General features: G+C 41.8%; 1 protein-coding gene across 1 annotated transcript in view; it reads right to left on the bottom strand.

The window, feature by feature from the left end:
* The window catches only part of Ep300 (E1A binding protein p300), a gene marked incomplete in the record, with an annotated part of 80,323 nt that overhangs the window by 12,504 nt on the left and 49,875 nt on the right, over window positions 1–17,944 (bottom strand). The window contains 8 exon segments of the mRNA XM_005379339.2: window positions 2,781–2,858; window positions 3,536–3,592; window positions 5,774–5,854; window positions 7,947–8,035; window positions 8,656–8,895; window positions 10,944–11,062; window positions 12,566–12,710; window positions 12,854–13,033. Coding sequence (XP_005379396.1) covers window positions 2,781–2,858; window positions 3,536–3,592; window positions 5,774–5,854; window positions 7,947–8,035; window positions 8,656–8,895; window positions 10,944–11,062; window positions 12,566–12,710; window positions 12,854–13,033 — 989 coding nt within the window.

Genomic DNA, 17,944 nt, shown 5'->3' with positions numbered 1-17,944 from the left:
AGAGACATGTGTGACAAAATCTGTCATCTGAACACAGCTAAAATTCACAAGACAACTTGGCACAAGTGTGCATATGTAACAGTTAATGAAAGCAACAGCTTTTAGAAATCAGTAAGGAAAGCAAACAAACCAACCAAACCCAAACAGGAGTGTTTTCCTGGTCAGTTACATTGGTAAAAGTGCTAAAGGTACAAATGTACATCTTGAAAGAACCAGCAGGGGCTGGGAATTTAGCTCAGCAGCACAGCGCCTGCCTGGCAAGCGCAAGGTCGTGAGTTTGATTCCCGATACCGGAAAACAAACAAACAAAAAAGAACCAGCAGAGGAGAAATGTACCAGGTGTGATCGAACTATATGGTGAATGTTTAAGTAAAAATAATTTACTTCATCTACAAAAGAGGGGAGGGAAAAAAGTAAAAGGGGCTGGGATACAATGTGTTTATATACCAACTCCCCGTGATAAATGTAGGCATTATGTATGGCAAACATATATTAATAAAAAATACTGTCAATACCATAAATACATTACAGTAAGACACATCGCCATTAATCCTCCCTTCCTTTCAAACACACTTGCTATCCTCTAAAGTAGTTCTGGAAGTTCTCCTTTAGGAACATCTTCAGACACATGATCAAAATGTGAGTGCTGAACAAAGAAGGTGAACGCTGCTGCTCAGCGCCATCCGATGGAGGGCTGGGTTTGTGAAGGCGTCTGGGTTTGTGAGGACGTCACGGTGTGTCCGCACCTGCCCTACTCACCAGATCTGGCACCATGTCAATTCTGGCTCTCTGCTCAGTCAAAAAGACCATGAAAAGTACATGTTTTGAGTTGATGCAGGACACCAAGAATGTCACAACAGTGCAACTGAAGACATTTATGAAAGGGAACTTCCAGAACCACTTCAGAAAGTGGCGAGAAGGGTGGGATAAGTGTGCATGAAGCAAGTGGGAGTAATAGGGAAACCAATGGCATCTGTCTTTTATTATAATCGAACAGCCACTGTATTTTCCGATCATATTCTTTACACCTACAACTGTGTAAAATACACACACAAGTAAAACTGCTAGGCAGACGTGGTGGTGCATGCCTGTAATCCCAGCACTGGGAGGCTGAGGCAGTAGGATTGCTTTGAATTCAAGGCCAGCCTAAGCTATAGCAAGACCCTGTCTCAAAAAAAAAAAATAAAAATAACAATAATAAGAAAATGCAAGTAAAACAGCTTATAAAAACCAGAGATCAACATCAATGAATGCCCATGACCTGTAACAAAAAAAATTTTTTTGGTACTGGGAACTCAACTCACAACCTTGCACTCGCCAGGCAGGTGCTGCGCTACTGAGCTATATCCCTGGCACCCCTGCAAAATTTTTTAAATAGTATAAATCATTAAGACACATGTTGGTTGAATGCAGAAACAAAGAAGCAAATGAACAAAAAACCCCACAATTTTTAACATATTACTTCTGCTTACAGAAAAGCAAGCTTAATACTATAAAGATTATCTTCAACCACTAACTGATGGTTGAATTCTAAGGGCAAGAATCAAAAGCAGTCTCTTAAGCCTGCCTGGCAAGTGCAAGGTCCCGAGTTCGATTTCAAATACCAAAAAGGAACGAAGGAAGGACGGAGGGATGGAAGGATGGAAGGAAGGAAGAGAGAGACAGAGAGAGAGAGACAGAGAGAGACAGAGAGAGAGAGACAGAGAGAGAGACAGAGAGACAGAGAGACAGAGAGAGAGAGAGAGAGAGAGAGAGAGAGAGAGAGAGATCTCTCAATCATTCTTACAATTAAGGAAAGTAGCAAAATAGGTAACACTTAAAAGATAGGCCAGGCTTAGTGATGCATGCCTGTAAGCCCAGCACTCAGGAGGCTGAGGCAGGAGGATGATTGCAAGTTCAAGACCAGCGTGGGCTACAAAGTGATCTCCAAGGACAGCCTAAACTGCATAGTGAGACCCTGCCTCAAAAAAAAGAGAAAGGTAGTTACTAAAAATCATGCACTGCAGTTTTCCTTACTATTATTTTCTGAAAAAATTTAAACTAGCTCCCCCTTCCCACAGTGACCCCGAACCAATGAACCACAATGAGTCCAATTACAGAGCAGACAACAGCATGGGGCACTCCACAAAATACCTATATATTCTAATTTTTCTACTGTAGTATAAATAACATTCAAAATTTGGAAAATGAAAAAAAAATTAAAAAACCAAAACAAAACAAAAAGCAAAATTTAGAAAATGTAATCATCTCAAGCATTTACTTTTTTGAGACAAGGTCTCATTATGTAGTTCAAGCTGGCCTGAAATTCAGTATATAGCCCAGGCTAGCTTCCTGCCTCAGCCTCTTGAGTGCTGGCATTACAAGCATGTGCCACTAAGCCCAGCCAGCATTTACTTTTGAACTTGCAATTTAAAAAAAGAAGTATGGTACTGGGGAATTGAACCATGGCTATGCACACTACGCAAGCACTCTACTACTGAGTTACACCCTACCTATTACTTTTGATATATAGTAACCACAACACAGTTTTATTATAACAAGCAGCAAAATAAAGCATGTGTATGCATTTAAAGTATGTATGCAAGTAAAACAAGGATCTATTTTTATTTATGGATTGAAGGTTCATATTTCAAAATTGAATTATAATCATATTTTTCCAATCCAACAGAAGGTTTTAAAGACGATAACTGACGATATGATACAGTCATGGCAAAGATGAGAAAAAAACCCTAATATTCATGAAGAAAAATTCCAAATAGAACACTGGCATAAAGCCTTACCCTGCTGGCCAGATGATCTCATGATGAAGAACACAGATCTGATGCATCTTTCTTCCACATTCAGTGCATTCAACAAATCTGAAAGTGAAAAGCCAATTTTAAGATTAATCTCAAAGCTTTAACCAAATGAAACTTCCAGTATTTCCTGAGATTTTTTAATTCGAGAGATAGCCAAGGTCATACAAAATAACTGAAAAACTGTTTAACCAACATTTTATTTAAAAAAAGAAAAACTTTCAGTGTTAAAGGTAAACCAAATTTTATATTAACTCCAGTCATTAAATTTGACAATTTTTATTACTTTAAGTATGGAAGGGCACTGATCACTATTACTGAATCTTCCAAATAACTTTAATACCACTCTATCCATTTGAGGAACAGCTAGGAAACTGGTACATTTCAGTGCTCCTGGCTGGAAAAAGCCTTGTTACACACTAAGGAATTGAGAGTATGCACTGAAAACGCCACGGACAAAACAGAACACAGAACACGGAGCTGAGATGACTTGATGTTTCCTATGTGCCTGTAAACACAGCACACTCCAACAGTGGGGAAATATGTAACACCACTGATTCCACTGTAATCAACATGATAGCCTTGGCATTGCATGTTTTCCATGTTTCTCCTAGCTATTTGGACCTGTGTTATGAAGAATCCGCAAAAGAATATATAAAGTCATCAGATTAGCTACAGAGACAGAGAAAATGAAAGAAGAAAGGTCAAAGTGGACTGACTATGCAAGAGAAATTACTTACAATTCAGGATCCAGTGTGTCATTTTTTCTCTTGGAGAACTGTTCTTTATTTATTGTACTAAGGAAAGAAAATGAATACTGTTAGAAATGCAAAAAGATGAGCAATCTGACCTCTGTTCTACCCAAATGGAACCAAACTCTCAAGTGAGTTCTTTAGACCCTCTAAGAATAGATCTGGTACATTCTTAAATGAAGAACGTACCTAACAAAGGAATGTTCTACAGGTTTTACTGTGCACAGACTTTCCTTAGAGCAAGTGGAGAATTCAGGGTGAACAAGAAACATTTGTTGTCCTTTTAAAAATCTGGCCTATTATTCTACACAACTTTTTGTGGTTTAATTAGTTCTTAGAATGAGAAACAAAAGATTTTATATAGTGGGAAGTAAACCACTATTTAATATTTTTCAGGAGATTCTCATCAAACAGCATTTTCTGTCGAAGGAAAATTTCAACGTTGAAAATACAGTCACTCTGAACAGGACTGGCTCTAAAACCACCACTGCTGATACTAAAATCTACAGATGCTCCAGCCCTTCATTTTCAATCCACTGTAAAAATGAACTTCTAAATACACACATTTCCAGTTCGTATAGCTAGCCAAAAGAGCTAACTGTGAAGGACAAAAATTTTGCATTCCACAGCACAACGTGAACCATTTTCCACAGCTTCCCATGCAGCTGTCTAGTGTACCACACGGCTCAGGGACTACGCGGAGAAGCCAGCAGTCTCACTATTCTTTACTCAGAAGAAACTTCAGGGTGGCTCAGTTTTAATAATTGTGATTTTTCCCTTACAAAAATAAGGACATTTCAAGATACACACCCTATACCCTAGAGGCTCACTCATCTTCCTGAACGGCCTATGGCCCTGCTACTAAGTGTGATCTGAAGACAATGGCACCAAAAGGGCAGAGGAGCCTGCAGAAATGTGGAATAATGAACCAGGAGGGATTTCTACAAGCCGAAGTCAGAGACCAGCTCCTCCCAGGATTACAACATGTGGCAGGTCTGCCAGGGTTCCAACAATAGGGCCAAAAGCCATTCCTGCACCAATGGACCCTCCTTCAGGAGTGGATGGCCCTCCCTAGTTTAAGTCCAGTCAGCTCTTTAGAGATACAGGGATTCTCCCAGAATAGCACCTAGACCCTACCTATTTCACGAGCAAAAAGGAAAAATGCAACTTTACAAACTCAATTCAGAAAAAGTAATCAAGTTTTCTCAGAGTCCAGTTTGGGAGGCTGTGGCAGGAGGATCACAAGTTTGAGCCTAGCCTGGGCAGTTCAGTGACTCAGTTGAGATACTATCTGAAAATAAAAAAGAAAGTAGGACTGGGGATGTAGCTCTGTGTGATTGTCCTGAGTTTAACGCCCAGTACTGCATCGACCCCCAACTCCCAATCCTACCAGGAAGTAGCAGTTTAAGAGGCCAACCAGGTATGTTAAAAAATTCTACATATTGTTAGATTCTGTTCACTATTACAGTGATTTGAGTATTCTATTAACCTACAAAGAGAAGGGCATAAGGTTGTAATTACCTCAACTTCCCTCAAACTCAGTACTTCTCTAGTTTTGAAAAGTGCTGCAGGCCAGGTATGGTGGTACATGCCTGTAATTCTAGCACTTGGGAGCCTGAGGCAGGAGTACTGCTGTGAGTTCAAGGCCAGCCTGAACTAAATAGTGAGACCCTGTCCATAAAAAACCAAAAACCCAAACAAACTAACAAAGTAGTACTTTTTTTTTTTTTAAATATTTTTGAGACAGGGTCTTGCTATGCAGTTCAGGCTGACCTTGAACTCACTTTGTAGCCCAGGCTGGCCTTGAACTCGCAACGATCCTCCTGCCTCAGCCTCTCCAGTGTTAAAGCAGTACTCTTGAGTTAACCTTTCCTTATTTAGGAGAGAAGCTATTTCCATATAGTAAAAATACTTTCACTGTAGGATGACAATCCAGTGGTGACATACTCCTTCCTCAGCACTGTTTAGCTGAACTTTCTGCTGTGCTGGGTATGTTCTTTATCTGTGTTGACTAATATGGTAGCCACCAGCTTCGAATGATACGCTACTTGAAATGTGAGAATGCATCTGAGAAGTGATTTATTTTTTAACTAATCTGTGTTTAAATAACCACCCGTAACCAATGGGATAGTGGGCAGCATACATTAAAGACTGCTTGGAAGCAACCTTAATCACCTGAAAGTACATGGTAAAAGCACACTTCTTTGAAATAATGCAGTTACTTACGTTTGAGGCTGGGAAGGGTCATCCCCCAAAGAAACGCTCTCCCCTTGGATTTCATTGAAACACTTCTCACAGAAATGATACCTGTCGGCAAGAAGGCCATACTGGGGTGAACTGTTCCGTTCACACAACACAGCCCAAGCCAAGCAACGAAGCCACCAATCACAGCAGGCCAAGGAGGGGGACGGGAGCAGAGAGCAGGTCATCAACGGCGACAAGACATTCAATGATGCAGATTTATGGGCCCCACAGTTTGGTTTGGTTTTTTGGTTTTTGGTTTTTGCAATCAAAGCCAAGTGCAGACAACGACAAGCATGAGGGAGAAAAAAAAAACACAAAACAAACGAAGAAATGAGGGATTGCAGGACAACAAAAAGCATAAAAGCAAGACAGGACAACACAAAGCAGAAAGCCAAGGCAAAGCACAGGTTAGCATTAAATATCTCAATGGGATCACAAGTACCAAATGATTACAGCAAATAAAAACGAGAAGTTTCACTTACAAAAAACCCCACACCCTTTCATTGGACTCATTAACGCTACTTGATGTAAACAATCAAAGGAAGAAAGAGTGACAAATATGCCAGGGAGAGCTACTACTCTGACCAGTATCCAAACATGGCAATTGCTTCCCACTTCCAAAAACAATACATACATACATGATACAGAACCGACGCACTATGGAGGCAAGAGCAGTGAACAGTTATCTAAAAACAACTGAGGACTGAAAGCACGAACTTCAACCGTCAGGAAGCCCTAAGTAAATCATTCTTCACTGAACAGCCTGCACAAAGCAGTAAGTACTGACTGGACGCAACAGCCATCAAGTGACACGCTTCAAAAGGCAAAACAAAGGCAGTAGTGTGCGTGTACATAATTAAATATGCCGATAAAAATTTAAAAATCAACTGAATGTCAAGACTAGAATAAGAGAAAAGCTCCGCGCCAGTCGTTAGTGGCATTGTTTAGTATAAGGTGCTTGTAACAATGTTAGTCCCCCTTCCCTAGGGCTTAAGCAGTAAAAAACTGGATTTTAAACCCTTCAACACAGGAGTACACTTAACTTTTTATAAATAAAACAGAAAGTCCAGATGAATTTTCGAGCTAGAAATGCATCTGTAGCACACAAGTTCAACAAAAGCCAACGTCATGGGCGTGCGTCAGTGAGCAACCCTACAGGGCATGAACTACCCAGCCTTGCCATGCCCTTGTCAGAGGGCCCGCCCAACAGCCCGTGCAAGCTGCGCTGCAGGCCGGTTACTGAGAACAGGGCAGTTCAGTGACTACAACTTACGTGACTGCAGGCACTGACTGGGCAGGAGAAATAAGGCACAAGTTTCCCATATGTTAGAACTGTATCATTCTCTGCTGTATGCAAATCTTTTTAAGGAACTCAGGTACTCAGATGTTTTGGTGGTTTCCCTAAAAGCAAATACTCTGGAATCCTTTTTTCATATATTCTAAGAACATAAGCCACAGAAAAAAAGAAAACATTTCTAAAGATCTTAGCTGAAGTTTTAGCTGAACTATCTGGGAGGGTTTAAATTCTTCAGTTTTCACATAGGGTGTGGCAATCAATAAAATCACAGCAGAGAGAACAGGGGCCTGAGATATAGTGTCACGCACACCAACAGCTCTCAAATTGCACAACTTCCCTAGGCCTTGAGCCTTTTCCCTTATGAAGTAAGGACCCAGTACTAGGAGTATGGTTCAGGGGTTGAGCATTTGCCTAGCACTGGGCATCAAAAAGCAAAACTACTACAAAAACAAAACATAAGGGCCCCCAACAACTCATGCAAGACTGACTACTTTTCAATAGCAAATTTTATAATTCTGGAAATAGCTGGGCGTGGTGGCGCACGCCTGTAATCCCAGCACTCGGGAGGCTGAGGCAGCAGGACTGTTCCAAGTCTGAGACCTGCCTGTGCCACCAAGGGAGCTCAAGGCCAGCCTGAACTGCACAGCGAGGCCCTGTCTCAAAAAGCCAAAAACGAAAAAAAAAAAAAAAAAAAGACCTGGAAACAGAGCAAGAAAGCCAAGAGTAGAACTTGTGTCATACAGGTGTTTTCAAGCAAGTTACACATGAACCATGATGTAGGTGTGCTGGTCCATCCGCATGCAGTCCTCCCTCTGCGAGAGGACATGTGGAGCACGGTTCACACAGGATCAGGCTTACCTGTTCTGGTAACTGTAGTAAGTGGCATCACGAGGGATTGTGCATAACTGTTTGCCATAGCAACACAGTGTCTGTGGAGAAAACTCCAACTGCAAGAGAAACCATTTGTTAAAGAGCACAAGGGCCTGAAGCATGAACTACAAAAGCCGCAACAGCAAATCAGAAACAAAAGCCAGTGATGTTGAAGGTCTCGTAATACGCTACACTTCAGTTTCCAAATCCACTCTAAGTTTACATAATTTCATCACACTGAGGTAAGCTGAGCAGTCACACTCTTCCATCACCACCATTCCACAGGCCTCTAATGGGACATTTGGAGCTTAACACTGACTTGGCATTCAGAGGAAAACGAGTGCTATATGGAAACGTGATAAAGCCCCCCACTCCAGGTAGGCTCAGTCTGATGATTCAGGTGTTTGGCATATGATTCACATCTGGGCTATGTCTGTTAAAAAAAAAAGCCCATGCTGTGGGAACAGATACTACTGCGGTATGTGCAAGTAAGAACAAACAACATAGCAAGAGAATCGTCTTTCTGGGCTGGGAACATAGCCAGTGGTACTGCACTTGCTGAGCATGCACCAAGGCCTTGGGTTCACGCCCCAGCACAATAAAAAGGATGTGGAGGGCTGTGAATGCCAGAAGCAGAATCTTAGCCTAGTCATCAATATCCTAGAAGTTAACAGCAGGTCTAGAAGCTACTTCTCACCTTTCTGCCACAACAATATCCAAGGCTTTGCATGACTGGATCAATTTCCTGTTCAAAGACCTCAGACAGCTTGGAGCAGTATTTGTACACCCGTGATGTTTTCCGGTTATATAGCCAGGCATTGTTGAACATAAGCCAAATGTCATCTACATATTGCCAGGGTTCTTGATACTGTCCAGTATCTAACTTCCTCTTAATGGTAGAAAGATCCATGGGACTCTTTACGATATCAAAATAATCCTAGAAGAATAAGGGATACCAAATAACATTACTCACTCTTGGGAAATTTATTTACAGCAGACAGAGTATCTCCCTGTTATCATAACAACTTTTCCATGCAATGTTGAGTTTCTGGCCTATCTGTATTTCCCAAGAGTTGGTGGATGCCCATCACCTTTTAAAATCATTAGTCCACACATACATGAAGCAGTTCAGAGAATACAGCTACTACTATAGACAGCAGAATGAAACCTCTGTACTATGGACAATACTATGAAATCAGTACCAAGTACAATCAAAGGTCTTTGAAGTCCTAAAATGAAACCCTGTTATATGCCGGCAACTTAAAAACTTGTACATAAGCTGGTCATGGTGATGCATGCCTATAATCCTACCATTCAGAAGGCTGAGGCTGAAGGATCATTGTGAGTTCAAGGCTAGCCTGGGCTATATAGCAAGACCCTGTCTCAAAAAACCAAAACCAAATTTGTAAACCAATATTCACAGTGGGATTGTCCTCAGTAGGCAAAACGTGCAGGCAAGCTTAATGCCTACCAACTAATGAATGGGCAAAGAAAAACGTGGTATAGCCACATAATGGAATATTATTGGGTCGTAAAAAGGATCAATGCGGTACCATGTGTCCATTACTCCAGCTAAACAACACAGTATCTGTGGAGAAAACTCCAACTGCGAGAGAAACCATTTGTTAAAGAGCACAAGGGCCTGAAGCATAAACTACAAAAGCCACAACAGCAAATCAGAAACAAAAGCCAGTGATGCCATAGTTCTCATAATAGGTTACACTTTCAGTTTCAAAAAAAAAAATCCACTCTAAGTCTTTTACATGAGGCTAAAAGGCAGGAGGATGGCAGGTTTAAGGCCAGACTGGGCAACTCAATGAGAAGCTATCTCAAAATAAAACATTTTTCAAAGGACTCGGGGTACAGCTCAATGGTAACAAATGTGCCTAAAGCCGGGTGTGGTGGCACATGCCTGTAATCCCAGCACTTGGGAGACTGAGGCAGGAGGATCACTGTGAGTTGGAGACCAGCCTGGGCTGCAAAGTGAGCTCAAGGCCAGCCTCAACTGCATAGCGAGACCCTGTCTCAAAAAACAAACAAACAAAAAAAAACAAACAAATGTGCCTAATGTTTAAGGCTCTAATTCAATCCTCAATATAGCCCCCAACCCAAAAGCTTATGCTAAGTGAAAGGAGGCAGTAATAAAAAGCACATATTGTATGTTTCCACTTCATGTCCACAACAGACTAAACCAGATGCGAAAGGGAGCCTGGTGAGGCCTAGGGATGGGTGTAAGGGTGTGCTGTAGAAAGAAACTTAGTGATTTTAATGGATGTGGGGTTTCTCTGAGTAGTTATGGAAATGCACTCAAATTACGGTGATTGTACCATTCTGTGAATACACTAAAACTCAAAGAACTGTATACTTTAAACAGGTGTTGTGTCAATTCACAGTGCCTAAATCTTGGAAGTGACATATACGGCCACCAACAGATGAATAAATGAAATGTGGTATTCATACAGAATGAAGTACTATTCTGCCATAAAGTTAAACTTGAGTCATTTGCAGAAAAATGGAGGCATCTTGAAAGCATAATGTTAAGTAAAACCAGACACACAAGCTTAAACACCGCATCGTTTCCCTTCTAAGAGCAAAGTAAAAGGCAGGTAATAGGAAATAGGAAGACACATCTTCTGCAAATAAAATGGGGCAAATACAATGGGGCAGAGGACATTAAAAACAGATGAGGGCCAGGGATATAGTTCAGTGGCATAAGCACCTGCCTGGCAAGTACAAGGTCCTGAGTTTGGTTCCCAGTACCAATAAATAAATAAATCAAAATCAAAATCAAATCAAATCAAATCAAAACACAACAAAACAGACGAATTATTACACATACCAACTCCCTACAAGGAATGTTATCATTACATAAATATGTATTAATGATTTTTTAAAAACCAAAACAGGTGCCTGGTAGAGTATGAGACTGTATCTCAATAAAACTGTTACCAAGTTAAAGCAACAACAAAACAAAACAATACTTACAGGGATTCCTAGAAGCTGAGGGTCCACAGGCTGACGAAAGGGAAGGGATTCTGGGTCCTGCCGGTAAAGTGCCTCCAGGGTTGGCATCAGGGCCTGTCGTAACTCTTCTGGTTTAAAAACTTTAAGAGTACATTTGAGATCAGTTACAATTAAGCCATGAAATTTTTCAAATGTTCAAGTGAAAGCTTAAAAAGAATCTCAAGCATCACAAAATGCAAAAGTGACTACACATCCTCAGGGAAACAAGACTAAGGGCTAACTCCCTAATCCTGCATAACACTGCCTACAAAGTGGTATGATCAGGCACCTCGCTTACCAGCTTTAATTTTCCATGCACAAATTTAGTAGAAATGGAAGCCAAATGCTTCTAAAAACTTAAGAGGAGACTTGCCAAAGTAACAGTCCAGAGAGTGCTGGTGGTTAACAGGAAATGCTGTCAAACAGAACAGAAGACGTCCTCCTTCATGACACCAGCCAGATGTGGTGTCTTATCACCAAAGGAATAAAGGCCCCAAAGGAAGTCTTTCATTAAAATGCTTGTTTTAAAAGTTGAGAATGGAAGGGGAAAAATGGACACCAAGCTTTTACAAATGGGGAGGGGAATGGGGAAAAAAAGAAAAATTAAGATATATTGTGTACAGGTACAAATTTCCTATGATGAATATGATCATTAAGTATGGTGAGTATGTACTATGAAGACAAAGAGCTGAGGAGAAAGAGACGCTCACCATTTTAATGGCAAATGATAGGTTACTGGTCTAAAAGAAGAGAAAGAACTAAATCGTTACTGCTAGAATGGAATTAATTACTCAGATAAGGTGTCAGTAACATCTCTCAAAAGTCAAGAAAGACTTACTGCTGTGTCCCAATTAAAGTTAATTAAACTTAGTGATTAAGGGTTCGATTTTGAGTTAAAACTCATAGCAATCCTCCTGCCCCAGTCCCCCCGGTGCTGGGATTAGAGATATGTGCTACCACACCTGCCTTAAATGATTTTTAAGCCATACATTTTTAGCACATTGTATTTAGAGAACACTTTTATATATCTCCCTCCTCCAAGAGCCAGCACACTTGCCCTCAAGCCATGTCCTGCCTATCCCACTCCACCTTTGCACCTATGCAGCATGGCTAAGAGCCAGCTACGTACTGGGGGGGCCGGGGGGGTGTTTCCTCAACCTAGCTAAGCTTCAGCTTTTCTACCAGCTGGAACAAGGCCCAGTAACCTCAGAGCTGTTGTGAAGTTACATAACTCTGTGTACAAGATTGGCACACAGAAGAGAAAACAAACCCAACAGTTATTACTGCTATTTTTTCTTGCATTTCAGTCAAAGATTTTTATTTAACAATTTATGTCTTCTGAGAGAGACTGTCTGCATGGTGTAGAAAGAAAACCGTGAAGAAATGGAGTGTGTGCAGACCAATAGTTGCAGTACACGTATAGCCCTAAATCAAAAATTCTTCCCCAACACTAGTAATGTAACACATAAATCAGGCCCAGGTGTCTACACGTAAGGAAATCACATGAATGCCAGTCGCACAGACCCAAGAGGCCTGGTCCCATTCTACTGTGGGACTTTGGCTTTTTTGCTACCTGCAGGAAAAAGAGTACCTAAAAGACGTACTTTTTTTCTTTGACTGTCCTGGAGCTGGAGAAGACTGGGTAGCTGAAGTATTTGGCTGGTCTTCCTCCTCTTTTATGTCAGGTTTTAACTCTGTGCTTCTCTCTTCTGTTTCTGTAGGCTCCACTTTGCATTCCTCTGCTTTAGCCTAAAATATAAGAAATTTTAGTATTCTTAAGATATCCAATTGGAAGCAGTGGAAAATCACTGCAATGAGACCTAAGCATTAGAACACTTGCCCGCGATACGGACTTTGTATAAACTGGATTCTCTGCAGTAACTGCTTCTCACCTCCTGAATATCCTCTGGCTGAGCATCTGCTGGTTCTGGTTGATCCATTTCCATTTTAGCGTCCATTTTCACTTCCGGTGGAGGCTGCTTCTCAGGAATAGTCTGGGAATTCACTTCTGTGCTACTTGTAGATGGAGGGTTTGACATCTGTCCTTCAATGCTCACTGCTGGCTGGGACAGCTGGGGAGAAGGGAGAGAGGGGCGACACAAATTTATCAATTACACCATTAGCTGCAGAGGATTAAGCACTTATTTTGAGCTAGTGCCATGATATCCATCTATGATACTTCCTCTTATCCTACCCATTTTAAAAGCAGGACATTATGGACTAACACTGGTGGGCTGGTAATATATAAAATTTTGAGCAAGTAACTATTTCTTGGTAAGTACCACTCTCTTGATAGTATGTGAGCAGTGGAGGTTCCAAAGGTCACTGTCCGAGGAACTCAGCTTAAGAAATGGGCCAAGCAATCAGAAAGTTAACTGGTTATCCTTTTTTGTGCTTTAAACTTCTCACCAGGAAAATATTCATTCATATATATATATATATATATACACACATATATATATATACACATATGTACACATATATATGTATATATATGTAAAAACAAAGAGAATAAACATAAGGAACTCCCATACAAAATAGTTGTGTTGAACAAATATATTCTAATGTAACAGCCAGCCATTACAGCCTTTCCCCTAAGCCTATCAATAAGAAATTTCACGTGGTCTAGGGATGGAGCTCAGCAACACAGTACGTGCAAAGCCCTGGATTCAATCCCTCAGGCATGCACACACACAAACCCTCAATGGAAATTTGGCATTTTACAGAACTACCCTAAAAGAATTAAGTGGATCCAGAGATTCACTTATGTTGCTGTTCCTTGTTTATTAAAAGGCCATGATGAAACAGCCACTGGGATTTTATGATGTAACTATGACCAACATGATTGAGAACGAACGTACTACTATCAACTGTCAGGCTAGAAAGTCTAAGCCTCACTACAAGACGCTATTAAGACCCAACTAGTAGATGAAATTTTAGATTTTTGCAGTTATATAGCCAGCTGTTCAAAATAGGCTGTTCTGGGTCTCAAATTCTCTCACCGTTGATCATGACTTTTTCTTGGACACACACAGTCTAACCATGACCTTTTTTTTGGTACTAGGGATGGAACACAAGGCTTTGTATAAGCACTATACCACTGAGCTATATCCCTAGCCATGTGACACTTTTTATTTAATTTTTAATTTTTTTTTTTTTTTGGTGGTGCTGGGGATCAAAGCCAGGGTTTCATGCATGTTAGCTAAGTGTTCTACTACTGAGCTACAGCCCCAGCCCCAATGATTTTATTTTTTTTTCTGGTACCGGGAATCAAACTCACAACCTTGTGCTTGCCGGGCAGGCGCTGTGCCGCTGAGCTAAACCCCCAGCCCGATTTTATTTTTGAGACAGGTTTTCACCCCATTACCTAGCTGACCTTGAACTTGAAATCCTGCCTCAGCCTCCAGGATTACAAGTGTGGAACCCACACCCAGCCTCATTACGACTTGTTGACCTTGTCTGGAGGTACTGAGACTTGTAAATCTGTTAATTGTGGGGTCACTCAGAACTACAGTTTAAACTCTCTCAAAAAAGATTCAAGTGTATGTAAAATTCATGTTATGCTAAATGACATAATAAATGTGGAAATGAAAGTGACTCTCTGCTTTGTTATGTCCCTTATACCACAGGTCTCAGAATATAACATGAAACACAATGGTCAAAGGCAGACCTATCCCAGCACTTGGGAGTCTGAGGCAGAAGGGTGGCTGTGAGGGTGAGGTGCTACCACAGAAAGGAAAAAGAGGAAAGGAAATGACAGCAGGACCCTGCTGTATCTGTGGAGACAGCAGAGACAGAAACAGACCAGAAATGGTGTTCAAGCAGTGGGCACTGCAGCTGAAATCACTCTGGGCAAGTCCCAACTTCTGCTCACCGGAGTCGCAGGCTGTGGAGGCAGCAGTGGCGCCGTGGGGGTGGGAATGGAGGCTGCTGTACTCTGCTGTGAGCGAGGCTGCTGCTGCGCCTGGTCGGTTGAAGGGGCAGCAGGAAGTGAAGGCTGCACTTGAGGAGGAAGCTGTGTGGTGGGCGGGGTGGGCGTCTGACTGGAAGGTGGATGTAGACCCTGGGGCTGTGGCCCGGACGGTATGGCAGGAGGTGTAGGAACAGGAGCTGGAATTGCTGGTGGTGGCGGCTGCTGAGCCCCTATGCTTGGGGGAGTGTGGTGTGGGGTGGGGGTCCGACTAGGTACGGGAGAGGGCGAGTTCTGATGCAGAGCTTGCTGAGGGAGAGGGGGACAGTGAATGTGGCTCCCTTGAGACCCTGGAGGCATGACCGGGGAGTTCACTGGGCAGGAAGAGCTGGACATTTGTGCCTGTTGAAAACAGAAGGGATTCATTCACAAGGCAGGTTATGTCTGCTTAGGACACAAAACATTACAAGAGAGTAACAGTGCTTCTATTTCAAAAGCCCAACCCCCCAAATCATACTACTAGGGCACATCTTTGGACACGACTGATCTGGAATTGAACTACAGTCTCGAGCCGCTCAGTACAGTGACCTCGGCCTGCAGTGCTGCAGGAGACGGAGGGCAGCACTGTGGGCCTGAGCCAGCTCCTACTCCTACACTGCAGGTCTAACACTATTTCTAAGTGTTCACTCCTAAAAACTGGTAAAGTGATCGATTTAAACTATTTCCTTTAAGTCGTTTTATTATTTAAATTTTTCTTTTTAACAAACTGTTTGCTACCACATTTTCCTATAAAAACCTGGGTCAAGAGGAACTGTGACAACAGAAATAAGAAAGAGCCCATTTGCAAACATACTTGGGACACAGAAGCTTGGCCGCTGGACGGTGGCAGAGGCATGTTCGTCACGTTCATCCCCTGTGCGGGGAACTGAGTCTGGGAGAGGAACTGGCCCTGGCTGGACGGCTGCTGCAGGCGGGGCCCGTAGCCCATGGGCTGCAAAAAACCCAAGGAAGAGCACAGTCATTCTGCAACCCCTGGCTTGGCCTGCTATCAGGCTTTTTACAAAACAGATGACGAAGGGCAGGAGTTGAATACAGGGTAGGCAGAAAATGGAAGAAAGAACTGACTTTCATGTTCACCACTCACCTAACCTACTATCAGGAAGTAACAACAGGATGGGCACAAATGCACTCTCTCAGGATATAAATACACTTGGAACTCTTGACTAAGAAGGAAAAGAACTGTTTGCCTACTTTGTAAAGTGAGCTTTTTGTCCATGTCAGGTGTTGGCTTTTTTGTTTTAGGTTTTTTGGGGGGGTACCGGGAGTCAAACTCAGGACCTTGCACATACCAGGCAGGTGCTGTGCCACTGAGCTATATCCCCAGCCCATGTCAGGTGTTTTAACAATACAACATTAAGGCTTTTTTGCGGTGGGGGTACTGGTGATTGAACCTAGCGATGCTCTAGCAGTGAGCTACATCACCAGCCTTCTGTATTTTGAAAGAGGTTCTTTGTGAGGTGCCCAGGTTACCTATGGACTTGTGGTCCCCCTGCTACAGCCTTCCTAAAAACACCAGGCTAAGACTCTTGAAAAGTAAAAACATGTAAAATCTTACATGTTATGGCACAATCGGGCAGCACTCATTTATGATGTATAAATGCTCTAGGACTGTACGTGTCACAGCTAAAACTGCCCTGTATAAATCCAGACACTGAATAAATTAAGATAAAGTACCAAAAGCCAAAAAATTCATAAACCAAGAGCAACAACCATTTACAAATTTAAAAACTGCACTTCTAGTTAAATATAGCAGATTCTTTGTTTTGTTTTGGGTACCGGAACTCATGACCTCACACTTGCCAGGCAGAATATGGCAGATTCTTCAGACATTACACTAATGGTAGAGAATTCTAGGAAGCTTCTATTAATGGAAGTACCCACTAAATCTAAAGAATAGGGTAAGGTCACGTGTGGTAGTGCACACCTATAATCCCAGCATTTGGGAGGCTGAGGCAGGAAGATTTCTGCAAGTTTGAGGTGAGCCTGAGCTACATAGTCAGTTCAAGGCCAGCCTGAACTGCATAGTGAAAAAAAAGAAAAAAAATAGGATAAGGGCTGGGGCCAATGTGGAGAGCTGGACAGCTGGCACCAGCCACAAAATGCTCAGTCTCTTCCAGTCTCCAGAAGCAGGTAAATATCCCTCCCTCCCTTTGCACATTACAGTCTGCCTGGAGAAGGGAGAGAGGGAGGCTAAGGGTAGAAAGCTGACTGAGGAGTGCAAAGCCTACTGCACATGGAGACTCTAGGGGAAGAGTGCTAGTTGCTTTGTTAGCTTTTTAGTAATATGATTTTTAAAAAACTATGAGCAACACTTACTTTGACGTAAACTGTTTAGTGTTCAATGATTAACATATGCTTTTGTAATCAAGGGAGCCTTAAACCGTACTGAATCCCACGACTGAAATATGTATTTCAGAAAAACTTTTGTTTTTGCTGTTGTTGAGCCAGGTTCTTACTACGCAGCCCAGGTTGGCCTTGAACCCAGCCATCTTCCTACCCCAGCCCACTGGATGTTGCGATGAGAGGCTGGCACCACCAAGCCTGGCTGCACTTAAAACTTTCTGTGGTGTTACCCAAGCTTCAACTTGTTGTTTACATAGTTTCAATTTGCTATAACTTAACCATAATTATTCCCAAAGGACATGATATGGCCATTTTTTCCAAAACAAATATATAATACCATATCTACAACATGCATTTTCCTCAAATTATATCCCTAAGATACCTCAGTAATTAATCCTGTTGGATAATTTTTTTTTAAAAAAACAAATTTTTAAAAATTGTAAGAACTGCAGGCATGCCCCACTATGCTGGGCTTCGGTTCTTAATTACTGCATATAATTTTTGGCATTTTATTTCTTTTCAATATTGCAACTAGTTCATTGCCAAAACACATGTCACTTTATCACATCTATATTAAAGGTTAAACACACAGAACTGCATTGTAAGAATATGGTCTTACAGTCTTTAAACAAGTGAGAATTTTTGTTTCTGAGGTAGAAACAAAAAAAAA

Source organism: Chinchilla lanigera, unplaced genomic scaffold (genome assembly GCF_000276665.1).
Source record: "Chinchilla lanigera isolate Chin_1 unplaced genomic scaffold, ChiLan1.0 scaffold00012, whole genome shotgun sequence".
Lineage (NCBI taxonomy): Eukaryota > Metazoa > Chordata > Mammalia > Rodentia > Chinchillidae > Chinchilla > Chinchilla lanigera.
Note: the sequence above shows the minus strand (reverse complement) of the source record. Positions and strands in the feature narration are given on the sequence as shown.